This window comes from Theropithecus gelada, chromosome 8 (assembly GCF_003255815.1).
Source record: "Theropithecus gelada isolate Dixy chromosome 8, Tgel_1.0, whole genome shotgun sequence".
NCBI lineage: Eukaryota > Metazoa > Chordata > Mammalia > Primates > Cercopithecidae > Theropithecus > Theropithecus gelada.
This window is the reverse complement of record NC_037676.1, coordinates 104,917,417-104,941,586: the sequence shown is the minus strand read 5'-3', so window position 1 is coordinate 104,941,586 and position 24,170 is coordinate 104,917,417. Positions and strand designations below refer to the sequence as shown.

Genomic DNA, 24,170 nt, shown 5'->3' with positions numbered 1-24,170 from the left:
TGCAACTTCTGCCTCCCGGGCTCAAGTAATCCTCCCACTTCAGCCTCCCAAGTAGCTGGGACTACAGGCACATCCCACCACACATGGATAATTTTTGTGGTTTTTGTAGAGATGGAGTTTCACCATGTTTCCCAGGCTGGTCTTGAACTCCTGGACTCAAGCAATCCCCCTGCCTTGGCCTCCCGAAGTGCTGGGATCACAGTCATGAGCCACCGCACCTGGCCCTAATACATCTTTATCTGAAGTTGTCCACATCACACTGGGACTCAGCCCTGTCTGCTAGGGACATATTGAAGGTGGATGTAGCAAGAAGCTAAGATGAAAAGAAGTTGACTCTAGACAAAAAATGTCAAAGAGGAAGAGTTAAAGACCTGTTGTGAGGTGATGGTGAGGAAGATGGCACCCGAGATGGAGAACTAGCTTTGGTTTAGGTCATGCAGGGATGGACTGTGAAGACCCTTACACACTGTGGTAGAAGAGGGTTTGGGGAGTGAGGAGTGATTTTGCTCTAATACTTTTCTACCGCAGGTGAAGAAATCTGAATTAAAAGCTCAGTTTTTAAGTACTTCATCATTAATCCAAACAAAGTTCTTCCCTTTACTTTTTATTTTTCCTTTATACCTCTAAACCCTAATTATATTTCCTTCAACTCATAGCACCTACTTTAATATGTTTAATATATCTTTAGATATGCATGGATGCCTTCTTACAAAAGTTACATTATTTTAGGTGAGATGTCTTTAAAAATGATAATGTACTATATATCCTTTCCTATTTCCTATGTTTTTCCCTTACCCCTCGGTATTTTTTTGTTTGTTTTTTGAGACAGGGTCTCACTCTGTCACCCAGGTTGGAGTGCAGTGATGCGATCTTGGCTCACTACAGCCTCAATCTCCAAGCTTCAAGTGATCCTCCCACTTCAGTCTCCCACGTATATGGGACTACAGGCATCTGTAACCACACCCAACTATTTTTTTAGTTTTTTAGTTTTTGTAGAGACAGGGTCTCACTATGTTGCCTAGGCTAATCTGAAAACTCCTGGGCTCATGCAATCCTCCCATCCAAGCCTCTCAAAGTGCTGTAATTACAGGCATGGGCCACTGTGCCTGGCTACCCCTGGATTTTAAAGATCTATAGTGCTGCAGTATAATTCCAGTTGGTTATTTCTTACTGTTACTTAGTATTCAGCAGTCCACATCTGCCATATTTTATTAATCCCTTTCTCTAGTGATAAGCACCTAAACTGCCTTCAACATCCAGCTACCCCAATCAGTTTCAAGATGAGCATCCTTATGAACTTGTGGGAGAACTTCCTCGGAAAAAATATATATTCCAGAGTTTTTCACAGATCACAGGATATGTGCATGCTTCATCTCAACATCTCAAGTCAGTAGAAACTAGTCAAACATGGGGGGTGGGGCAAAGACTGAATGGGATATTTGTGCAAAAAAAGAAATATATGCAGAAAATATTTTGCATTTGTAATGCAGAATATCTCACAAAATTCCCAGAGAATACAACATATGTTTCATCTTCTGGTTTTTTAAGTAAGATCAATCATTCCTGCACAGTTCTTCGAAAGCATCCCCTTTCTCATGGCTCTCATGAAGTGAAGAGCCTTTGATAGCTCTTGTTGGTTACATTTACTCTAAGCTTCTGTCTAAAGCCAGATTGCTTTCCTAAGTGGTGGTACTGGTTCCAGTTGACACTCCCTCCAACAGTGCCCAAGAGTTCTATAATATCTTCCACATTCTCAGCTGCACTGACCTTTCTGCTCCTGGTCATTCTTAGACAGAAGCTTAGAGTAAATGTAACCAACAAGAGCTATCAAAGGCTCTTCACTTCATGAGAGCCATGAGAAAGGGGATGCTTTCGAAGAACTGTGCAGGAATGATTGATCTTACTTAAAAAACCAGAAGATGAAACATATGTTGTATTCTCTGGGAATTTTGTGAGATATTCTGCATTACAAATGCAAAATATTTTCTGCATACATTTCTTTTTTTTGCACAAATATCCCATTCAGTCTTTGCCCCCACCCCCCATGTTTGACTAGTTTCTACTGACTTGGTTTGAAGCATTCTTTGAGTTGGCTGTGGCCAGTCTTCATCATGACCTGGTGGTGGTAGGCAGCAAAGGGGAGGTGGAGTTCCAAGACCAGCGTGTCCTGCTGAGCAGAAGACTGGCCTCATGAGATGAGCTGGGCCTACCTCCCTATCTTCAGCTATCATTCTCCTTGGGTCAGAGGGTAGAATATTAAAATGGCAATAATAGGGCCACACATGGTGGCTCAAGACTGTAATCCTAGCACTTTGGGAGGCTGAGGTGGATGGATCACTTGAGGTCGGGAGTTTGAGACCAGCCTGGCCAACATGGCAAAACCCCGTCTCTACTAAAAATACAAAAATTACCTAGGTGTGACACATGCCTGTAATCCAGCTACTGAGGAGGCTGAGGCAGGAGAATCACTTGAACCTGGGAGGTGGAGGTTGCCCTGAGCTGAGACTGTGCCACTGCACTCCCACCTGGGCAACAGAGCGAAATTCCGTCTCAAAAAAAAAAAGGCAATAATAATAAGGCACATTTGTAGAGTAGTTTAGACCCTGCTACTCGAAGCGTGGTCCTCAGAGTAGCATCTTAGGTACCACCTGGGATGCTGCTTGGTAGAAATGCAGAATGTTGGGGCCCAACCCAGAATCACTGAAGCAGAACCTGTTTGAGCAAGATCCCCAAGGGATTCCATGCACATTACAGTTGGAATAGCACTACTTCAGTCTTTGCCAAACATATTCACATTGATTATCTCACTTAAACTCTTCTCAACACCCCTGATTTCCTTGGGTATAGTTATGTAAATCTTACGTTGCAGTTGAGGAAACTGAAGCTGAGCAGGTTAAAATAACTGGCCCAAGAATATTCAGAAGAACCCCATGAAAACAGACTTTTTAACCCCCAAGGCCATACTTTGTTTATATCCCTTTCACCCCATGCCTTGTTTTTCCTCACTCCAGCTGCCCACTGGAGGCGAGGTCTGCAAGTCTTGCAACCCTCAGGATCTTTCTCTGTTGGGCTCCAGACCTGAAATATGGCAGATTTGGTTTGGAACCAAAAATGCTCACTGCTTTTTGGCCTCAGTCCTTCTTCTCTACCTTCACTGCAAGTCTCAGTTAGGAGTTCAGAGCACGCTATGGTCTGAATGCTTGTGTCCTCCAAAATTTATGATTCAAATCCTAGTTCCCAAGATGACGGTACTTGGACCTGGGGCCTTTTGGGAGGTCATTAGGTCATGCGGGCTCTTGGATTAGTGCCCTTAGGAAATAGGCCCAAGGGAACCTGTTTGTCCCTTCCACTGTCTGAGGACACAGTGAGAAAACTCCATCCATGAGAAACAGTGCCCTGACAAAACACTGAATCTGCTGGCACCTTAATCTCAAACATTCTAGCCTCCAGAACTGTGAGAAATAAATGTCTGTTGTTTATAAGTCACCCACTTACAGCATTTTGTTACAGCAGCCTGAACAGATGAAGAAAGAGGGACAGCCAGACCTTCACTGGGTGTGAGGTAGGTGGAGGTATTAGTGGGTCTCTCCTTTGAGTGAAGTTTACCAAGTTGCATTTTTTTCTTCTTAAAAGCAGGTTAAGCAGGGGTGCTGAATCTGGGGTTCCTCAGACTCCCAAGGCATCTGTGGATAGAATTCAAGGAGTCTGTGATCTTGGCTAAGAAAAATATTTCATATTTTTATTTGCACTAACCTCTTAACCACACCTAGCGTTTTCTTTACTATAACTACAGGAAACAAACCACACTAGGTTCAGCAGGACCTGTGACCTGTGACTTTGTCACTATGAGAAATCACAGATATTTCCATATTGCATAACACCTACTGCAGACCTTGAAATCTCATTTATGCTCATGATAACTTCATTATTACCTCAGTTGTTAGACCCACACTAGATCTTGTTATTAAACGTGTTAATAGGTGGAGCGCAGTGTGGCCCCCGCCTGTAATCCCAGCAATTTGGGAGGCTGAGGATGGCGGCTCACCTGAGGTCAGGAGTTCGAGACCGGTCTGGTCAACATGGTGAAATCCCATCTCTACTAAAAATACAAATATTAGGCGGGTGTGGTGGCACGCACCTGTAGTCCCAGCTACTCAGGAGGCTGAGGCAGGAGAATCGCTTGAACATGGGAGGCAGAGGTTGCAGTGAGCTGAGATCACACCACTGCACTCCAGCCTGGGTGACAGAGCGAGACTCTGTCTCAAAAATAATAATAATAATAATAATAAAAGAAATAAATGTATTAAAGCAGCACTATAATGCCAAAGTACCACAATATATGTGTATACATATGTAATATTTTTATTTTTTAGAGACAAAGTCTCTCTCTGTCACCTACACTGCAGTGTGGTGGCACCATCATGGCTCACTGCAGCCTTGACCTCCCAGGCTCAAGCAATCCTCTCAACTCAGCCTCTTGAGCAGCTGGGACTACAGGCATGTGCCACCATGCCTGGCTAATTATTTTTTTTATTATTTATAGAGATGAAGTCTTCCTATGTTGCCCAGACTGGTCTTGAACTCCTGGGCTCAAAAGATCCGTCTGCATCAGTCTCCCAAAGTGCTTGGATTACAAACGTGCACCACCTCATCCAGCCTATCTTTTTATATTTGGATAACTGTGTTATCAATATAATGGCTTCATTTGTAATCTTATGAACTTCATTTTATGAGCTTAAAAGCCCACCACAACCCTTCCTGTCCCGTGTAACCTTTCTACTGTGACTCTGCCATTTCTGCATCAAGAGGTAAAGTCTGTTACCCTAAACCTTGATTCTGGGCCGGCCCTGCCTGTGACTTGCTTTGACCAGGAGAATCTGGGGCAGTGCTGTGGGACTTCCATGCCTAGATCTTAAGAAGACTTTGAAATGTCTGTGTTTATCCTCTTGGAAACTAGCCACAAGGCAGAGGAGCCCAGGCTAAACTGAATAATGAGAGAACATGTGAAACGAGAAGGGCCACATGGAGAAAACCAAGGCATCCCAATGAACAGCCAGGACCAACACTCCAGTCACATGACCAGGGCCACCTGGGACCCGCCAGCCCCAGTCACGCAGGCCCAGCTGACACCACATGGAGCAGAGATGAGCCATCCCCAAGCCCGGACCCACAGAATCATGAACAATAAATAGAAGTGCAGCCCAGGCTGCCTCCCCTCCACTCCATGGTCCCGCTTCTGTCCGCAGGAGTGTCACTGGGTTTTGGGGTGGTTTGCTGTACTGCAAGAGATAACTGAAACAGTCCATGTGTGTTTCTTTCAGCTCTGCAGTGACAGCTACAGTTTTCAACATACTCATTTTATACTTGGCTCACTGCAGCCTCGACCTCCTGGGTTCAAGCAATGAATGCCTCAGCATCCCAAGTAACTGGGACTACGGGCACACACCACCATACCTGGTTAATTTTCTGACATTTTGTAGAGACAGAGGTCTCCCTATGTTGCCCAGGCTGGTCTCAAACTTTTGAGTTTGAGCAATCCTCCTGCCTCAGCCTCCCAAAGTGCTTGGATTAATGGCATAAGCCATTACACCCTGCTAAAATTTTAATCTCCAGCCTAGATCTTTCTCTGTTGGGCTCCAGACCTGAAATATGGCATTTTCTTCCTTTCCACCAAAGCCCACTACGTCTCTGTGGTCCCTTCTATTTCATACAGTGAATCAAGCCAGAAACCTGGCAGTTCTCGATACTACCCTCTTCCTTATGTCTACATCCAATTGATTACCGAATCCTGCTTGCTCTTGGCATCTCTATTCCATCCTCTCCAGACCTGCCACCATTTCTTAGTTTAGGCCAGCATCATCTTTGCTGCCTGCAAAAGCCTTCTCAATGGTGACAGACCCTCAATTCTCCACACTGGGCCAGAATGAGCTTCCTACACCATCATCCCTGTTACAACCTGTCAGCAGGTCCCCCTTGTCCTTAGGATAAAAGCTCCACTTATACATTCCTTAGTATGGCATGCAAAGGCACTTCATGTTCTGGGCTGCTTTCCTTAACAGCCTAAGTTCCCCACCTGGTCCCCCACTCGACGAGTGGGAATTATGGGGATTACAGTTCAAGGTGGGATTTGGGTGGGGACAGAGCCAAGCCATATCCACCATATATATGCCCAAGATGACAGTTTTCCATGTCTGACCCTACAATGACACAAGCTAAGGGAAAGGCATAGAAGGACCCACACTTCCACCTAGGTGTTTGCACATATCCTGTCTGTAACTCCAGTGGGTCTTCAGACAATCTACAATTACTTTCTCCATTAAAAAAACAAACAAACAAACAAACAAAAAACCAAAAAACTTGAGTGCTTTGTATAGAACAGATACTGGATCAAAAAGATGATTATAGGCTGGGTGTGGTGGCTCATGCCTGTAATCTAAGCACTTTGGGAGGCTAACAAAGGAGGATAGATTGAGCCTAGGAGTTCAAGACCAGCCTGGGCAACACAGTGAGACCTAAGCTCCACAAATAGTTAAAAAAAAAAAAAAAAAAAATCAGCCAAGGCTGGGTGCAGCAGCTCACGCCTGTAACACCAACAGGGAGGCCAAGGCAGGTGGGTCACTTGAGGTCAGGAGTTCAAGAACAGCCCGGTCAATATGTGAAACCCTGTCTCTACTAAAAATACAAAAATTAGCTAGGCGTGGTGGCAGGTGCCTATAATCCCAGCTACTCAGAGACTGAGGCAGGAAAATCACTTGAAAGCAGGAGGCGAAGCTTGCGGTGAGCTGAGACTGTACTACTGCACTCCAGCCTGGGCAACAGAGTAAGACTCTCCAAAAAAAAAAGAAAAAAAAATTAGTCAAGTGCTTGCTTGAACCTGGGAGGTGGGGGTTTCAGTGAGCCGAGATCGCGCTACTGCACTCCAGCCTGGTGAAAGAGCAAGACACCGTCTGTAAAAAAAAAAAAAAAAAAAAAAGAAAGAAAATCCCCATTTCAAACCAGACACCCGTAGTCTCAACTACTCAGAAGGCTGAGGTGGGAGGATCATTTGAGCAGAGGAGGCTGAGGGTTCAGTGAACTGTGATTACCCCACTGCACTCCAGCCTGGGTGACAGTGCAAGACCCTGGCTAAAAAAAAATAGACGATTATACATGATCACCATCTCAGGAGTTCAGATCTGGGTGGAGCATGGGCAGGATTCAGTATTGTAAAAAATGTTTCTTGCAAAATGACTGCTCCACTCCCAGCATGAAGGTGTGGACAATGTACGCTGGGAGCAAAGGAGAACCATCGATTCATCCTGGTGTTATCAAGGACGGCTTCAACCAGGTGACAGTGGTACAAAGATCTTGAAAGCCAAGAAGGCAAAGGAGGCCTTCAGGGATGCAAATGTACATTTCTTGTACATGGCCTCCCCTTGTACTTAGAAAATCCCCATTTCAGCCGGGCGCAGTAGCTCACGCCTGTAATCCCAGCACTTTGGGAGGTCAAGGAGGGCAGATCACAAGGTCAAGAGATTGAGACTCTCCTGGCCAACATGGTGAAACCCCGTCTCTACTAAAAATACAAAAATTAGCTGGGCATGGTGGCGTGTGCCTGTAATCCCAGCTACTCAGGAGGCTGAGGCAGGAGAATTGCTTGAACCTGGGAGGCAGAGGTTTCAGTGAGCCGAGATCGCGCCACTGCACTCCAGCCTGGTGAAAGAGCAAGACTCTGTCTGAAAAAAAAAAAGAAAAAAAATCCCCATTTCAAACCATGACCTATAACTTCCTCAGTAGCCTAGCTCCTCCTGCCTTACTTTCCAACCTCATCCCCTCCCACTCTCCCTGACACCCTCTGCACCTCCAGCCACATTGCATCCCACGGGGCCAGCTCTTTCCTGCTATAAGACTGCCTTAGCTGCTCCCTCTACTTAGGTGCACTTGCCTGGGATCCTTCTATCCTCTCATGAGGTTTTCAGCTTAAACATCTCCTTGGAGCAAGCTTCTCCTATATTTCATACCAAACCAGTTGCCCAGTCACACTCTTATCACCCTGTTACAATTTGGTGCACTGCAGTGAACTTACCTTCATGGTACTTGTGTGTGTGTGTGTGTGTGTGTGTGTGTATATTTGACGTGTACTTATCTTTGTCTCCCCTGGCCTGCCTTGTTCACTGCTGCTGTGCCTGGAACAGTGCCTAGAACACAGTAGATGCTCAACAAATAGTTGTCGAATGGAGTGGATAAACGAACAAAGGCATGCACAACACAGTGTTTCCTGAATGAGGATGTGGCACCGAGACATGAAAATGCACCATATGTTTGAGGAACAGCAAGCAGTTTGCTGTGGCTGTGGGCAAGGGTAAGTCTGGGTGGGAGACGAGGTGGGGAGGGTTGGGAGGGTCCTATAGTTGGAGGCGGACTGGATAGCTCAGAACTGAATGGCCTTTCATCTCCTGGCAACAGGAGCCACGGATCATTTTTAAGGAGAGAATGTTATGATTGGATCATGACTTTTAAAAAGCCATTCCAGTCACTGTGTGGAGCTTGGGCAGTGGAAAATAAGCTGGAGTGTGGGTGGAGGTTGGGTGGGGGGATTGCAGATTGTTTAATCCGAGCAAGACTTGATGACAGATTGATCTAGTGCAACATTTCCAGGGTAGAAATGGAAAATGAGAACAGAGACATTTCTGAGGCAAAACTGCTGGGTCCTGGGGACCAATCAGATCCAGGGCTTTGAGAGAGAAGGTGAAGGCTGGAAGGAGGCAAGGTTTGCATCCGGGAAGGAGTAGAAACAGCAATTTTAGTTTTGGATATGTTGAATCTGAGGAGTCCGGGAAACATCTTTCTCTGAATCTCTAGGAATTGTGCCACCACCACACTGTTCCTCCTACCCCTTTTCTCTTTTCTTTCCTGTTTTGAATCACTCTCACAAGTCAAGACCGCTCCCTGCTTCTCAGCCCGCTGGGGAGCCAGGCCAGCAGGCCCCACATTCGTAAGGAAGGGACAGGGTTCTCGCCTGGAGGGTCTGGCAGAAGCCACCCCAGGGGAGGGCCCCGACAGGAAGGAAGGTAGGCCTGCGGAGGGGCACACAGGAGCTTCCTCTCCCGCCGCAGTGTCCAGGGCCAGCTGCTCCAGCCCTCAAGCTGGGTCAACAGGATGGGACAGCCCAGGCGGAAGGAAGCCTGTGGGGAGGGACACCCCGCAGACAGAAGCAGGGACATGGGGTGAGGAGAGGCAGGAAGAGCTGCCGGGCTGCTGAGCTGGCGCCTTTCCAGCAGACTCAGGAGGGGCGGTGACAGGAGGCCATTCCGTCCTCATCCCCGCAGCCCTGGGCCTCTCTGGTCCTGGCCAACAGTATTATCATTATTATTGCTGTTGTTCGCTAGCCTGGGCCTTAGATATATTAGAAAAAAAAACATCGGAAGATACGGATAGCATTGGCAGTTTATAAAACAATTAATTCCCTTTCTAGGCTCATTCTGTGATCATTGGGATAGAAATGCCATTTGCATTACCAGCCTTTCAGTTACACAGACGGGAGTGCTCGCAGGAGGGACAGTGAATTTTGCCTTAAATTCAGCCTGTCTAAATCGGAGATCTTATCTCCGATTTGCTTTAAGCCCCGTTATCACTGCCTTCCTCTCCAACAACAGCTGCTGTGATCGCGCACAAACGGCCAAAAGGGGGCAAATCCGTGCCAAAGCAGAGCCATGGGCTTTCCTGATCAGAAGGCCCAGCCCCAGCCCCGGGCGCAACACGCGGGCGGCTTCCTTTCAGAAACCCAGCCTGCCTCCCACCGGCTGGAGCGGGTGGGTGGGGCGGTAGTGGTGGCGGTTTCTGGGGACGGCCGACAAACCACCTCCAGGCGTGCTCCATCGGGAGCCTGGAGACCCTAGGAGAGCCCTCCCCACAAGCGGCTTCCAGGCAGGACGCTTCCAGAGGTCTTGGTCCGGGGTGGGGGTGAGATGGGGTCTACCTTTGAAACAGCTACAATTTAAACTTCAGCTACACCGAGCTCAAACTCGATTCCGCAGCCGAGTGTCGGCGCCAGAGGACGATAAAAACTCGGGTCTACAGCTCCCTACCACGCCCCTGGGCCCGTCCTGGGGCTTCCAGGAGTCCTCACGCCGTCCTCTCGGTTGCCCAGGAGGAAGGATGGGCGGGGCGGGCAGGCGCTGCGGGCACTGCAGATGGGGAGGGCGAGCCCGCGGCACGGCGTGAGCGGGGGAGGGGCTCGCGAGCAGGTGTCGGCTCCGTGACAGGGTCCCCCATCCCGCGCCCCAGTGCTCCCCGAGGCTCAGCGAGGCAAAACCCAGCAAATGCTTCAGAAATGCAGCTCAGTCGGTCACCGGGTTCTGCTTCCTCATCAGACGCGCAAGAGGATGGCGCTTCCAATGCAAATCTCTTGGCTCCGGCCCCTTGGCTGGCAGCCGCCGCGTCCCCCGCCTGCCTGGCGTCCCGCCCACTCCGTGGCGGGCTGAGACGAGGCCCGGTGCTAAGGGGACTGGGCGGAGCGGGCATCCCTCCCCACCCCCCACGTGGGGCCGGCCCTCCGCAGTGCCTGGGCGCGCTGCCGTCGCCGCGCCTACCCGCCCGCTGCACCGCCTCTCTAGGCAGGGGCGGGGGACGAGGGGCGAGGAGTGGGCGAGGGGCGGGGGGCGTCACTGAATCAGGTGGCCTCTGGAGTTCCCCCGGGCAGGGCCGAGGGAACACGCTGCCGGGGATTGTGTACACGCTCCACTGACACCAGCTTCACGCTGCCGGGCAGTCGCTGATCACGCGTGGCCCCGCGAGCCCATTGGCCGGCGCCTCACACACCTTTGCCGCTGATTGGCCAGCCTCAGGCTCCGCCCCCGCCCCCGCCCGCAGCGCGGGGCAGGCTGAGCGGCTACCTGAATGGGGAGGGGGCAGACGGCGCTGAGCGCGGCGGCGGCGGGAGCGACGTCGAGTGTCTCCGGGCGCCCGTCTGTGGCCAAGCAGCCAGCAGCCTAGCAGCCAGTCAGCTTGCCGCCGGCGGCCAAGCAGCCAACCATGCTCAACTTCGGTGCCTCTCTCCAGCAGACTGCGGTAAGTCATTTGGGGATGCCCCTGTGCTTCCTCGCCTGGTCGTGTCTGGGGGGGGTCAAAGGGGGCGCGAACCCCGAGCTCCTGACATCAGCCACGCCTGAGAATCGGGGCTGCAGCGGAGTCGTGGGGAAGGAAAGGGCTTCCTGCCTGCAGACTATGGGCATTAGTGAGGGCGTGTGTGTTGGGGAGGGGGTCGAAGCCGGGGGCTCGGATCTTGAGACGGGGACAGGGGTCTTGCTCTAGATGTACTGAGGAGGGGAAGGGGCAACTCCGCATGGAGACCCGAGAGGGCTGGTGAGGAGGAGGACGACTGTGGAGCGGGGGAGGAGTGAGGAGGGGGCTGCTGCCCTGCAGCGAGGTTGGGGTACGGCATGTAAGGGGAGTCGTGAGAGGGACAAGGGGGCTACCCTGCACCTGGCACCGAGGAGAGATGCCCGGTCTGGCTCAGGAACGCGAGCCAGGGTAGGAGTGGGCTGCTCGCAAGCACTCGGGAGGCGGGGTGTCCACAGGAGAGGCTAGTGGGCTACCCATCCTGGGGGTCTGAACCCACGCTTGGAAGACGGGGGCTGCTCAGCAGACAGCCGGCGGCTGGGGGAAGGGGCGCCTGGCGTCGGCACAGGGGATGACACGAGGGCCCGCCGACCGCCCTGGGGGACGAGTTGCTCCTCCAGACGTCTGGAGGGGGACTCTTACCCCAGGGGCAGGTGGCCGCCTTCTGACGACCCCTTGGAAGAGGCGGGGAGCCGCCTCGGGGGCGGGAGGGTGGGAAGCGGGACTTAGCAGCTGGGGCGGGAAGGTGGGCGGGGGGAGCTGGGCCGCGAGACGCGGGGGCCGCGCGTCTGGAGCCGGGGCCTGTGGGGGCTGCACGTCTGGGAACCCGTGGAGACGCGCGGCGGGAGGGGCCTGGAGCTGCCGGAAGCCACGGGGAGGGGGCGCCGCGTCTGCAGGGAGAGACGGGGTGGTCTGAGGTCCCGTGGGCCGCGTGGGCGGGAAGTGCCGAGGGCTCGGCCGGGTTCCCGGGGGCTGCTGGCGGGAGGAGGGCGGCGGCCGGGTTTCCGCGGGGACCTGGCTCCTCCTCCCGCATCTGAGGCGGAGGCCGGGGGTGGGTCGGGAGCGGGTGCGCCCGGGGAGCTTCTCGTCCCCGAGTGACCCAGCCCCGGCCTCCGCCAGGGGCGGGAGCGAGGCCCGGCCCCGCTGTCGGTTCCTAAGGGAACGGCGGCTCGCGGGGAGCTGGAAGGGGCGGGCGCCTCCCGGAGCTTGGCGCCCGCAGCCCCGCCCCTCCCCGAGGGCCCGGCGCGCACGGCCGGGCGGTTGGCGGCGGCGCCCGCGGCCCCTCCCCCGGGTCGGGCGCGGGCGGGGGCCCGCAGGCTCAGGAAGTAGGGGAAAGGTGACGGCGCGGCAATTCCCAGTTCACGTTTCCTGCGCCTCCCGGAGCAGCCGCTGATCACGCTTTGTTCACATGCCTCGCCCCCTCCTCGCCCACGCCCCCGCCCCGGGCCGCACAGCCAATCCGGGCCCGGGCCGCCGAGCCGGCCGGCCAATGGCGGGGGCAGGGACGCGGGGACGTGCGAGCGGCGAGGAATGTTCCCAGTGACTCACCCGCGAGCCTCATTGAGGTTAGGGCGGCCCCATCCGTCGGTCCCGGCCAGCGAGGATCTCCCCCGCCGTCCGCCCCCGCCCCTCGTCTGCCTCCCCCGCCAGCGCCTCCGCCCGCGCTTCCCTTTCCTGCCTCGCGCCCCACTCCCTTTCCTCCCCTCCCTGTTTCCCTTCCTGTCTTTCCCAGCTCACGCTCTCCTTCCCTGCCGCCTGCCTTTCTTTTTTCCTTTCTTTGCATTGGCGTCTTGGGGCTGTTACACACACGCGCGCTGTCCATTGCAGCTTACATAAAGGCGGGCGCGATTATGCAATTGCATTGTTAGCGATATTTCAAGAGCAATGGCTCGTTGTCAGGATTTCAACACGAAAGCATCATGCTTTTTTGAAAAACTAGTATTGAGGATAGTCCCTTGCAACGTAAAGAATGGTTTGTTTGGTTTTTTTTTTTTTTTTTTTTGGTATTTTTACACAATCTCTGCTTTGACCAAACAAGTCTGAACAGTTGTTTTTTTTTTTAATGAAAAATAGGAGAAATGGTGGGTAGTACCTTTTTTTATAGTGTAGTTCAAAGAAGTTTACTATAAAACATTAGGTAGGAAGTCTACACATAAGTGCAAAACATGTGCTGTTATTTTGTCATCAAGCAGTTCTTTAAGGAATTAAAATATATTCTATTTGATTATGCTCACTCTTTAAAGTAGGTTTTCGCAAATTCCAGGTAGAATGTTACATTTTTTGATTATCCAGTTTTTAGTAATTTTGCATTAACTAAGTTGTAGTTATGCATGGCAAACCATTGTGTCAAATAGATTCAGTAAAAGGGAGCACAAATATGAATAGGTTGAAAGTTAATTAAAATAAGCGTTGGAATTTTTTTCTATGTATTTCACTTGATTTTTCTTCACCATAATCAAGTTACCAAATAACTTTAGATCTTAAATAGTACAATTTTAACTTGAAAGATACCCTGAGGATCCCTTATCTTTTGATTTTTATCCCAAAGTGCAAAGTGACTTTCCAAAGGTCAGACCCAGAGCAACAGGCCAGAGCTCTACTACATTTTGTCTTTATTAGAAGGTTTTGGCTTTCTTTTTGTCTATCAGGAATTTGTACCTCAAAAGACCTCATACCATACCTGTAATATTTTAAAAAGATAAAGTTTTCGCAGCACTCTCCCTTATTTTGTCCGACTCTAGTTGCAAGTAGCTACTCTGGAAAGTCTTTATAAAACACTTTTTTTTCTTCTTAGCCGAATACTTCTCTTTTTGGATCACAAATGCATTGATAATTTTCGTCTTAGTCCCCTTAATGGGACTAGGTGTGCCTCTCTCCCATGAAAGGATATCAATGTTAAAGTCTTAAGTGTTAGAGAAAGAATGAGGAAGATTTTATTGCCACTACTGTGAGGTTTGGGTTACCTACCTAACAAGTGTAGCTGAACTTCCTAAGTATCATAGTAGGTGTGAGAGGAAAATTATTTCTGATTTTAACTTGGAAAGTTGTGTGAGTTGTTAATAAAAAAAACAGTATTTGCTCATATCTCTGTGTGTCATTTGGATGACAAAAAATATGCTTATAGGCCGGGCGCGGTGGCTCAAGCCTGTAATCCCAGCACTTTGGGAGGCCGAGACGGGCGGATCACGAGGTCAGGAGATCAAGACCATCTTGGCTAACCCGGTGAAACCCCGTCTCTAGTAAAAAATACAAAAAAATAGCCGGGCGAGGTGGCGGGCGTCTGTAGTCCCAGCTACTCGGGAGGCTGAGGCAGGAGAATGGCGTAAACCCGGGAGGCAGAGCTTGCAGTGAGCCAAGATCCGGCCACTGCACTCCAGCCTGGGCGACAGAGCAAGACTCCGTTTCAAAAAAAAAAAAAAAATACATGCTTATAAACTTTCCTCTTGTTTTTATAGGAAGAAAGAATGAAAATGATTTCTGAAAGGCCAAAAGAGAGTATGTATTCCTGGAACAAAACTGCAGAGAAAAGTGATTTTGAAGCTGTAGAAGCACTTATGTCAATGAGCTGCAGTTGGAAGTCTGACTTTAAGAAATACGTTGAAAACAGACCGGTTACACCAGTATCTGATTTGTCAGAGGAAGAGAATCTGCTTCCTGGAACACCTGATTTTCATACAATCCCAGCATTTGTAAGTATTATTGTTTTTAAGATAGATGTAAATTACAGAATTTCTTAAAATTTACATAATAAACTGTAGATTTCTCATGCTTATATATTTCCCTTTTCTTTAGTGTTTGACTCCACCTTACAGTCCTTCTGACTTTGAACCCTCTCAAGTGTCCAATCTGATGGCACCAGCGCCATCTACTGTACACTTCAAGTCACTCTCAGATACTGCCAGACCTCACATTGCTGCACCTTTCAAAGAGGAAGAAAAGAGCCCAGGATCTGCCCCCAAACTCCCCAAAGCTCAGGCAACAAGTGTGATTCGTCATACAGCTGATGCCCAGCTGTGTAACCACCAGTCCTGCCCAGTGAAAGCAGCCAGCATCCTCAACTATCAGGACAATTCTTTTAGAAGAAGAACCCACCTAACTGTTGAGGCTGCAAGAAAGAACATACCATGTGCCGCTGTGTCACCAAACAGATCCAAATGTGAGAGAAGCACAGTGGCAGATGTTGATGAGAAAGCAAGTGCTGCACTTTATGACTTTTCCGTGCCTTCCTCAGAGACGGTCATCTGCAGGTCTCAGCCAGCCCCCGTGTCCCCACAGCAGAAGTCAGTGTTGGTCTCTCCACCTGCAGTATCTGCAGGGGGAGTGCCACCTATGCCAGTCATCTGCCAGATGGTTCCCCTTCCTGCCAGCAACCCTGTTGTGACAACAGTCGTTCCCAGCACTCCTCCCAGCCAGCCACCAGCCGTTTGCCCCCCTGTTGTGTTCATGGGCACACAAGTCCCCAAAGGCGCCGTCATGTTTGTGGTACCCCAGCCCGTTGTGCAAAGTTCAAAGCCTCCAGTGGTGAGCCCGAATGGCACCAGACTCTCTCCCATTGCCCCTGCTCCTGGGTTTTCCCCTTCAGCAGCAAAAGTCACTCCTCAGATTGATTCATCAAGGATAAGAAGTCACATCTGTAGCCACCCAGGATGTGGCAAGACATACTTTAAAAGTTCCCATCTGAAGGCCCACACGAGGACGCACACAGGTACCAGCCACTTCTTACTTATGTCTTTAGTGTTTAAATGAAGAGGTTTTGGCTGTGATCACACATTTAAACCCAGGATGATAAGGAAGAACTTGACTTAGCTAGTTTAGAGGATGGTATTTACCAGTGCAAGGTCCTCCAAAAGGCTTTATTGGAGGCCGCTCACGAGTGCCATAATCCCTGCACTTTAGGAGACCAGGGTGGGAGGATTGTTTGAGCACAGGAGTTCAAGAGCAGCCTGTGCAACATAGTGAGACCTCATCTCTACAAATAATTTAAAAATAAATAAGTGTATAAACAAAGACTTGATTTATGTGCTTTTGTTTCAGTCTCTCAAATGATGATTCTGTAGATGTCTGAGTAGTTACTTTAATAAGGTATCTTTAAAGCTTTTGAATCATAGTTGAAGTCAGGAAGTCTTTTCATTTTTGGAAGTCTTCATTTTTGGCTTTTTAAAGGGATGAGGTCTTGCTCTGTTGCCTAAACTGGTCTCAAACTTCTGGGCTCAAGCTATCCTCCTGCCCCAGCCTTCTGAGTAGTTGGGACTACAGATACATACCACCCCACCCGGCTGCCTTATTTCATGAGGAGAAGAGTTTTGTAAATGTGATCGAGTGACAAGTTGAAATTGGAGCAATACATATCTCGTATTCATTTGACGGTTTGATTTATTAGCTTTTATTATTTAAAATATATCTCCTCATACTTTTAGATTTGAACATATAATTTACCACAATCTTATGCATAACAATGATTTGTATTTCTTTGTTTTAGGAGAAAAACCTTTCAGCTGTAGCTGGAAAGGTTGTGAAAGGAGGTTTGCCCGTTCTGATGAACTGTCCAGACACAGGCGAACCCACACGGGTGAGAAGAAATTTGCGTGCCCCATGTGTGACCGGCGGTTCATGAGGAGTGACCATTTGACCAAGCATGCACGGCGCCATCTATCAGCCAAGAAACTACCAAACTGGCAGATGGAAGTGAGCAAGTTAAACGACATTGCTCTACCTCCAACCCCTGCTCCCACACAGTGACAGACTGGAAAGTGAAGAGTCAGAACTAACTTTGGTCTCAGCGGGAGCCAGTGGTGATGTAAAAATGGTTCCACTGCAAGTCTGTGGCCCCACAACATGGGCTTAAAGCAGAAGCCCTATAGCCTGGCGCGAAGGCCCCTCCTGGGTTAGGTGACAAAAAGGGCTTCGGCCACAGGCAGGTCACAGAATGGCAGGTTTCATTTCTTATCACATAAGAGAGATGAGAAAGCTTTTATTCCTTTGAATATTTTTTTGAAGGTTTCAGATGAGGTCAACACAGGTAGCACAGATTTTGAATCTGTGTGCATATTTGTTACTTTACTTTTGCTGTTTATACTTGAGACCAACTTTTCAATGTGATTCTTCTAAAGCACTGGTTTCAAGAATATGGAGGCTGGAAATAAACATTACGGTACAGAGATGGAGATGTAAAATCAGTTTGTATTATTACAAATATTGTCATCTTTTTCTAGAGTTATCTTCTTTATTATTCCTAGTCTTTCCAGTCAACATCGTGGATGTAGTGATTAAATATATCTAGAACTGTCGTTTTTACACTATTGTGAATATTTGGAATTGAACGGCTGTATATTGCTAAGAGGGCCCAAAGAATTGGAATCCTCCTTAATTTAATTGCTTTGAAGCACAGCTACAATTTGTTTTTGTATTTTTGTTTTGAAAGTTTAACAAATGACTGTATCTAGGCATTTCATTATGCTTTGAACTTTAGTTTGCCTGCAGTTTCTTGTGTAGATTTGAAAATTGTATACCAATGTGTTTTCTGTAGACTCTAAGATACACTGCACTTTGTTTAGAAAAAAAATCTGAAGATGAAAATATATATTGTAAAGAAGGGATATTAAGAATCTTAGATAACTTCTTGAAAAAGATGGCTTATGTCATCAGTAAAGTACCTTTATGTTATGAGGATATAATGTGTGCTTTATGGAATTAGAAAATTAGTGACTATTATTCACAGGTGGACAAATGTTGTCCTGTTAATTTATAGGAGTTTTTTGGGGATGTGGAGGTAGTTGGGTAGAAAAATTATTATTAGAACATTCACTTTTGTTAACAGTATTTCTCTTTTATTCTGTTATATAGTGGATGATATACACAGTGGCAAAACAAAAGTAAATTGCTTCAAATATATAGTGAAAAATGTCACTATATCTTCCCATTTAACATTGTTTTTGTATATTGGGTGTGGATTTCTGACATCAAAACTTGGACCCTTGGAAAACAAAAGTTTTAATTAAAAAAATTCCTTGTGACTTACAATTTGCACAATATTTCTTTTGTTGTACTTTATATCTTGTTTACAATAAAGAATTTCCTTTGGTATATAGAATGGTCATTGCATTTCTTAAAAACCATTCTCAACTCTCACCTTGACATTGATCACTTCTATTATCCAAGGACTTAGCGTCTGAATTTCTCTAAGGATCTCATTCAAATTTAGAACTGTAGGAGTATGCCTTTAACATGAATTGATTTAGAGAGTATACAAAGTGAGGCCAAGTATCTATCTATCTGGTGAGGTAATATGTGAACCAGCCAGTTCTAAAGAAACCACATTTAATTTTTAAACATTGTTTTTTATTTTTCAGGACATAGTTTCACTCTGTCACCCAGGCTGGAGTGCAAGTGGCATGATCTCAGCTCACTGCAACCTCTGCCTGCCAGGTTCAAGTGATTCTCCTGCCTCAGCCTCCAGAGTAGCTGGGATTACAGGCATGCGCCACCACGCCTGGCTAATTTTTATGTTAGTAGAGACGGGGTATTGCCATGTTGACCAGGCTGGTCTCGAACTCCTGACCTCAAGTGATCTGCCCATCTTGGCCTCCCAAAGTGCTACTTTTTAAGCATTCTTGAATATTTTGGTGATTTGGGGTTGAAAGCCCCGACTCTCAATAAAATCTTGTTAAGTAGTATTCAAGTTGAAGGGAACACCACAGTGAATAATTACAAGCAATGAAACTGCTGTGGCAAATGAAAAGAAGGCTGACTTATTAAACAGTGAGTAAATTGCTCACCTCTAGAAGTTAACTCGGACAATTAAGTGATACCTTAAATGCAATAAACATATTGGTACTTAAGCTGCATGAAAAGTAATCCACTTCTGAAAAGAAACACTTGTTAGTCACTCATCAGTAGAAAAAACTAAGGGCTGTAAATGCTACTTGGTGCATAGAGTATAATTTTGTAGATTACTATTTTAGCTTGCACTGAAATCCCCCTGTGGTCAGGAGAACATCTTCCACAATGCCCAACTTAACCAGTGACCTAGAGTCTGCCTTACTGTTGAACAAACACCATGGTAAGGGGCCGTGTACTGACTTGGCACTAGTTGTAGGACAAGTGTCTTGGGACATCTGTACACCTGTTGCTACTTTTCTTGGAAACTTAATACCACATGAGTATGACACAGCTGCTGGAGAGAGGCTTTGCCATTCTGGCCTCTTGGGTAGCTTTGGTGTTGGGCGCCTGGAAGATCCTCTTCCTTTAGAGCTTTTCATGGTGGCAGGTCTCCAGAAGTGGGAATGGAGGAAGACGGCTGAAATATTCTCTGCCTCCCCTAATGCCCAGTCCTTTGTAATGATGTGGCCAGTGAAACTGTGCCACCCGTTGTCTGTGTTCTTTGCAGTCCTAGTTAGTATCCGAGATCTTTCCTTAAGAATCTTGTAAATAGAGTTATTGTTTTTGAGTTGAATGTTGAAGCAGGATCTAATTTTTTTTTTTTTTAGATGGAGTCTTACTCTGTTGCCCAGGCTGGAGTGCAGTGGCATGATCTCAGCTCTGTAACCTCCACCTCCTGGGTTCAAGTGATTATCCTGCCTCAGCCTTCCCGAGTAGCTGGGACTACAGGCGCCCAAAACTAATAAGTTAAACTTAGTACAATACTATTAAGTTTTCATAAGGATACTAAAATGGAGAAAAGTTGAAGCACAAACACCTTTTTACTAGCTTAATTTTTTACTAGCTTTTCTGCTTTTTTCTATTACAGGACCTAATCCAGGATCTCAAACTGCAGTTAGCTGTCATGTCTCTGTAGCCTCCTCCAATCTGTAGTAGTTTGTGAGTCCTGTCACTTGAATATTACTTGTCAGTTACTTTGCAGAATATCTCTTAATGTGGGTTTGTCTGATGTTTATTCACGATTAGATTGAGGCTATGGGGTATGTGGGAAAGATGCCCCAGAGTGATAATGCCCTTCTCAACACATCTTACCTACGAACACATGGTGTCCATATGCATTACTAGTGATGCTAACCTCACTCACTTTGGCTAGGGTAATATCTGCTGGAATTTTCCACTGTAAATTTACCATGTTTCTCTTTATAGTTATTAAATATGCAGAGAGACATACTTTAAGACTATGCAAATAACCTGTTTCTGCTTACACTTTTCCCCATTTATTTTAGTATCCTTAAGGAAATCTTGCCTGGGGCAATTATTACTGTGATATGCTAATTCCCTCATTATATATTAAGTTGGAATTCTGTAAGAGTTGTTTCTTCTCCATTTATTCAGTTTTTTTAAATGTCAGCATGGACTTGAATATTTATCTCATTCTTTGAGTTCTAACAGTATACTTAATTATTCTGTGACTCAGTTGTTCCATCTTCAGCCCTTATTAGCTCTTTCAGTATTCAACCATTTTTAATAACTGAAGATGAAAATTTTATATGGTTCAACCTATCATTTCTCACTGGAACGAGACCTGTTTGGTATTAGTAACTACTTTTTAAAAGTGTTTTCTACCTGCATTGCTGCCACCCTGTCTAATCCAGCATCTCTCACTCAAGCCAGTGCAGCCACCCCTAACTGGCCTCCCTGACTCTGTCCTGTCTTCTTACTATCCAGTCTCCTCACAACAGAGTCTTTTGAAAATGCAAACCTGATCATGCCACTTTTTCTGTTTAAAACACTTCAGAAATCTCCCAGTGCCCTCAGAGTCAAGTTTAGGTTTTATAACATGGTCTAGAACAGTGCTGTCTAATAGAAATATAATGTGAGCCATATGTAATTTGAAATTTTCTAGTAGCCACATGAAAAAAGTAAAAAAAAGAAAAAAAAAGTTTATATTTAAATTTAAAATTTTTATTTAAAAAACATTTAATTTAATGTTCGTAGTAATCTTTGCAATCTAGTCTAGTCTCCGTAGGGACTAGCCTCATTCCAAGTGCTCTGTAGCCACAGGTGGCTGGCGGCTGCTGCAGTGGACTAAACAGGTCTAGAAGACCCTGCACCTTTTGGCTTCTACCAACCTCCCACCACACCACTTTCCATCTTATACTGTACATTGTGTCTAAGCTCCAAGCCTTCCTATGTGCTATGTCTTCCGGGAATGTTTTCCCTGCCCCCCAACCCCTTTTTTTTTACCCCCCCCAAGCGTAGTCTCACTGTTGCCCAGCCTAGAGTGCAATGACGTAATCTCGGCTCACTGCAACCTCTGCCTCCCAGGTTCAAGTGATTCTCCTGCCTCAGCCTCCCAAGTATCTGGCATTACAGGTGCCCACCACCACACCCGGCTTATTTTTGTATTTTTAGTAGAGAGGGGATTTCATCATGTTGGCCAGGCTAGTCTTGAACTCCTGACCTTAGGCGATCCACCAGCCTTGGCCTCCCAAAGTGTTGGGATTACAGGCGTGAGCCACGCGCCCGGCCTTCCCTGCTCTTTTGCTTTGACATTTTCACTATCATAATAATCATTATTACCCTTTACTTCATGTCTTTTATTCCTTGACTGTAGAACTTCATGAGGACAAGCATCCTGTGGGTCTAGCTCACTGCTACATTACCAGCATCTAGCACAGTCCCCGACATGTGCTAGGGGCTTAACAATTTTACCAAACTGAAAGTTGAGCCACAAAGAGGCCTGTGCAATTTTCGGGAGGGAGAACAACTAGGAAGTTGTTACATGACGTGCAGGATACAGAAAAAGGAGGCGAGAAGCTGAAGATTGCCTTTTTCTTGTTCCCATCATTCTTTGATCATGCTGGAAGGACCATTTATTCCATCTTCCAAACTCTTAAAGAGTCTCATGGCATTTGAATTCTCTTCATTGCATTTTTAAGGGGGCAGGGAAGAAATCTGATCAAGACAGACATACACTAGGCTCACTAAGGCCCTTGGTGTGAGTCTAATGCTTCAGCCTGGAAGGGCCAAGAAGTGTTGCCTTGGCTCTTACCCTACCCCTTCTGTTTAGAAGACTTTCAGAATAAGGCGGAGACAGAAATGGAGACTTCCGTCAAGCGCACTGGACATCAGCAAAGCCCTGGAACTAGATAAGATCTTCTGGGCAACACCTTAAGGGAATTTTATTCTGATGCCTTAATCCAGTCCTGGCATTTTGTTGACCAACTTAAGCAAAGCATGAAAAATGATAAAGCTGGTTTTCAAAGAGCACTGCCTCTAATTTTTTACACAGGTAACTGTGCCCTGGAGGTGTCAGTATCAGGGAAAGAGTAGTGATCAAATTAAAAGACCTGTTATATTAAGATTCTCCCAGAGAAATAGAACCAATGGAACAAACAGAACAGATACACATATGTATTCCTTATATGAAACTGAATAAAAGGAATCAGATCATGTGATTATGGGGACTGAGACATCCCAAGATCAGCAGTCAGCGAGCTAGAGACCCAGGAGAACCAATAGTGTAGTTCCAGTCCAAATGCCAGCAGGTTCAAGAACCAGGAAGAGACTATGTTTCAATCTGACTACAAAGGCTGGAAAACAAAGACAAAGTCCCAGCTCGAAGGCAGTCAGGCAGCAAGGGTTCTTCTGAGCCTTTTGCTCCATTCAGGCCTTCAACTGATTGGATGAGGCCCATCTCCATTGGGGAGGGCAATCTACTGTATCCACTCTACCAATCCACATGTTCATGTCCTCCAGAAACACCCTCACACACACCCCCACAATGTTTGACCACATATATGGGCATCCTGTGGCCCAATCGAGTTGTCACATACAATTACCCACCATGGGCCAGGTGTGGTGGCTCACACTTGTAATCCCAACACTTTGGGAGACCAAGGCAGGAGGATTGCTTGAGCCCAAGGAACTTGAGACCAGCCTGGGCAAGATAGGGACATCCCCTCTGGACAAAAAAAAAAAAAAAAAAGGAAAAAGTTAGCCAGGCGTTACCATCACACTGGGGATTAAGTAAAAATAAATAAATACATACATAAAAATAAAAATAATAAATAAAAAGTTAGCCAGGCATGGTGGTGCACACCTGTAGTCCTAGCTACTTAGAGGCTGAGGTAGGAGGATCACTTGAGCCTGGGAGGCTGCCGAGCTGTGACTGCGCCATTGCACTCCAGCCTGGGCGACAGCATGTGAGACCCTGTCTTGAACAAAAACAAACAAAACACCACACCTGGGTTTCAGTCCTGGTTACACTGATAACTAGTTTATTCCTTAAGAAGCTTGCTTTATCATTCTGGGTCTGGGTCTGCCTTTAAAAATGAGACTAAATGCACCTGCCCTATTCAGCTCATCAAGCTACTGATGAGTTCAAATAAAGTTTTGTACACAAAAGCCCCTGGGAAGTATAATGCATTCGATGTTTGCTGGCACCATTACAGCACCGGTGTCTGGGAACACACGCATGGCAGCAGATGCTTTAGAATGCCCACTGAGGGTGGCTGCCAATTCTAAAAAAGGGAAGCCACCTAGAACTGGATGATTAGAGAATTTTGATATCCAGGGTGCCCACATTTCTACCTACGTATGGTAATTATTTGGGTACCCCATTTACAGTAAATCTCATTGCAGCGAGGTCAACCTAATGGGAAGGAAAGCACAAAGCATGAAACCATGGCCATTTGCTGAGGAAAGCTAGAGCATGAGTACTTATCATTTAATTAGAAAGCACACATTTGGGTAGAGTTACCATAGAAGCCTCCAATGTATGAACTGAGTTCGTCAATTTACCGAAATCCCTTTGTTCTCTTTATAATGATCGCAGCTTGAGGGAATTCTCCAAGTCTGAATTTAGTTCATTCATGATGAAGTGCCCAATCTCAGATGCCCATCAAGCATGGGCTAAAAATGATATAAAGTTATGCCCAGAGCTCTAGGAATTCACAATCCCAAGGGAATGAGGATCAGCATGAGTGACAAAAACATCCCTGCCCCAAGGAAATCATCAGGCCACACCTGTGCCATGTCTGCCCACATAATGCAGCCTCAAATTGACAGACACAGAATTCCAAGGAAGCACAACTCTCTCATCTTTGGCTTGTTCTAACGGAAGGAATAAAACTAAATGGAGCCGTCTGTTGTTTTAAGCTTCCCCTGCCAGTTGGCATCCTGATCTT

The 24,170-nt window shown here is 47.2% G+C and overlaps 1 protein-coding gene and 1 long non-coding RNA gene across 3 annotated transcripts; one reads left to right on the top strand and one right to left on the bottom strand.

Annotated features, from left to right (window-relative positions):
- Positions 1-3,475: 3,475 nt before the first annotated feature.
- On the bottom strand, positions 3,476-10,141 carry LOC112630739. Its single transcript, XR_003120927.1, has 2 exons — positions 9,842-10,141; positions 3,476-3,683 (listed from the first exon to the last, which is right to left on the bottom strand). It is a non-coding gene; the product is annotated as an uncharacterized LOC112630739 (long non-coding RNA).
- Positions 10,142-10,712: 571 nt separating this feature from the next.
- Positions 10,713-18,186, top strand: KLF10 (Kruppel like factor 10). 2 transcript variants are annotated; one of them, XM_025394678.1, is made up of 4 exons: positions 10,713-11,049; positions 14,556-14,789; positions 14,893-15,805; positions 16,580-18,186. In XM_025394678.1, the coding sequence occupies exons 1-4, from the start codon at positions 11,014-11,016 to the stop codon at positions 16,837-16,839; spliced, it is 1,443 nt and encodes a 480-aa protein (XP_025250463.1). In that variant the 5' UTR covers positions 10,713-11,013; the 3' UTR covers positions 16,840-18,186. The 2 variants fall into 2 exon arrangements, with proteins under 2 accessions (XP_025250463.1, XP_025250464.1); XM_025394679.1 differs by lacking the exon at positions 10,713-11,049 and adding an exon at positions 12,255-13,181.
- The last annotated feature ends 5,984 nt before the right edge of the window (positions 18,187-24,170 follow it).

Excerpts from the sequence above, each read along its gene's own strand:
- KLF10 (XM_025394678.1), top strand. The coding sequence starts at position 11,014 with ATGCTCAACTTCGGTGCCTCTCTCCAGCAGACTGCG. Across the intron at positions 11,050-14,555 it reads CCTCTCTCCAGCAGACTGCG|GAAGAAAGAATGAAAATGAT; the intron begins GTAAGTCATTTG and ends TTGTTTTTATAG. Across the intron at positions 14,790-14,892 it reads TTCATACAATCCCAGCATTT|TGTTTGACTCCACCTTACAG; the intron begins GTAAGTATTATT and ends CCTTTTCTTTAG.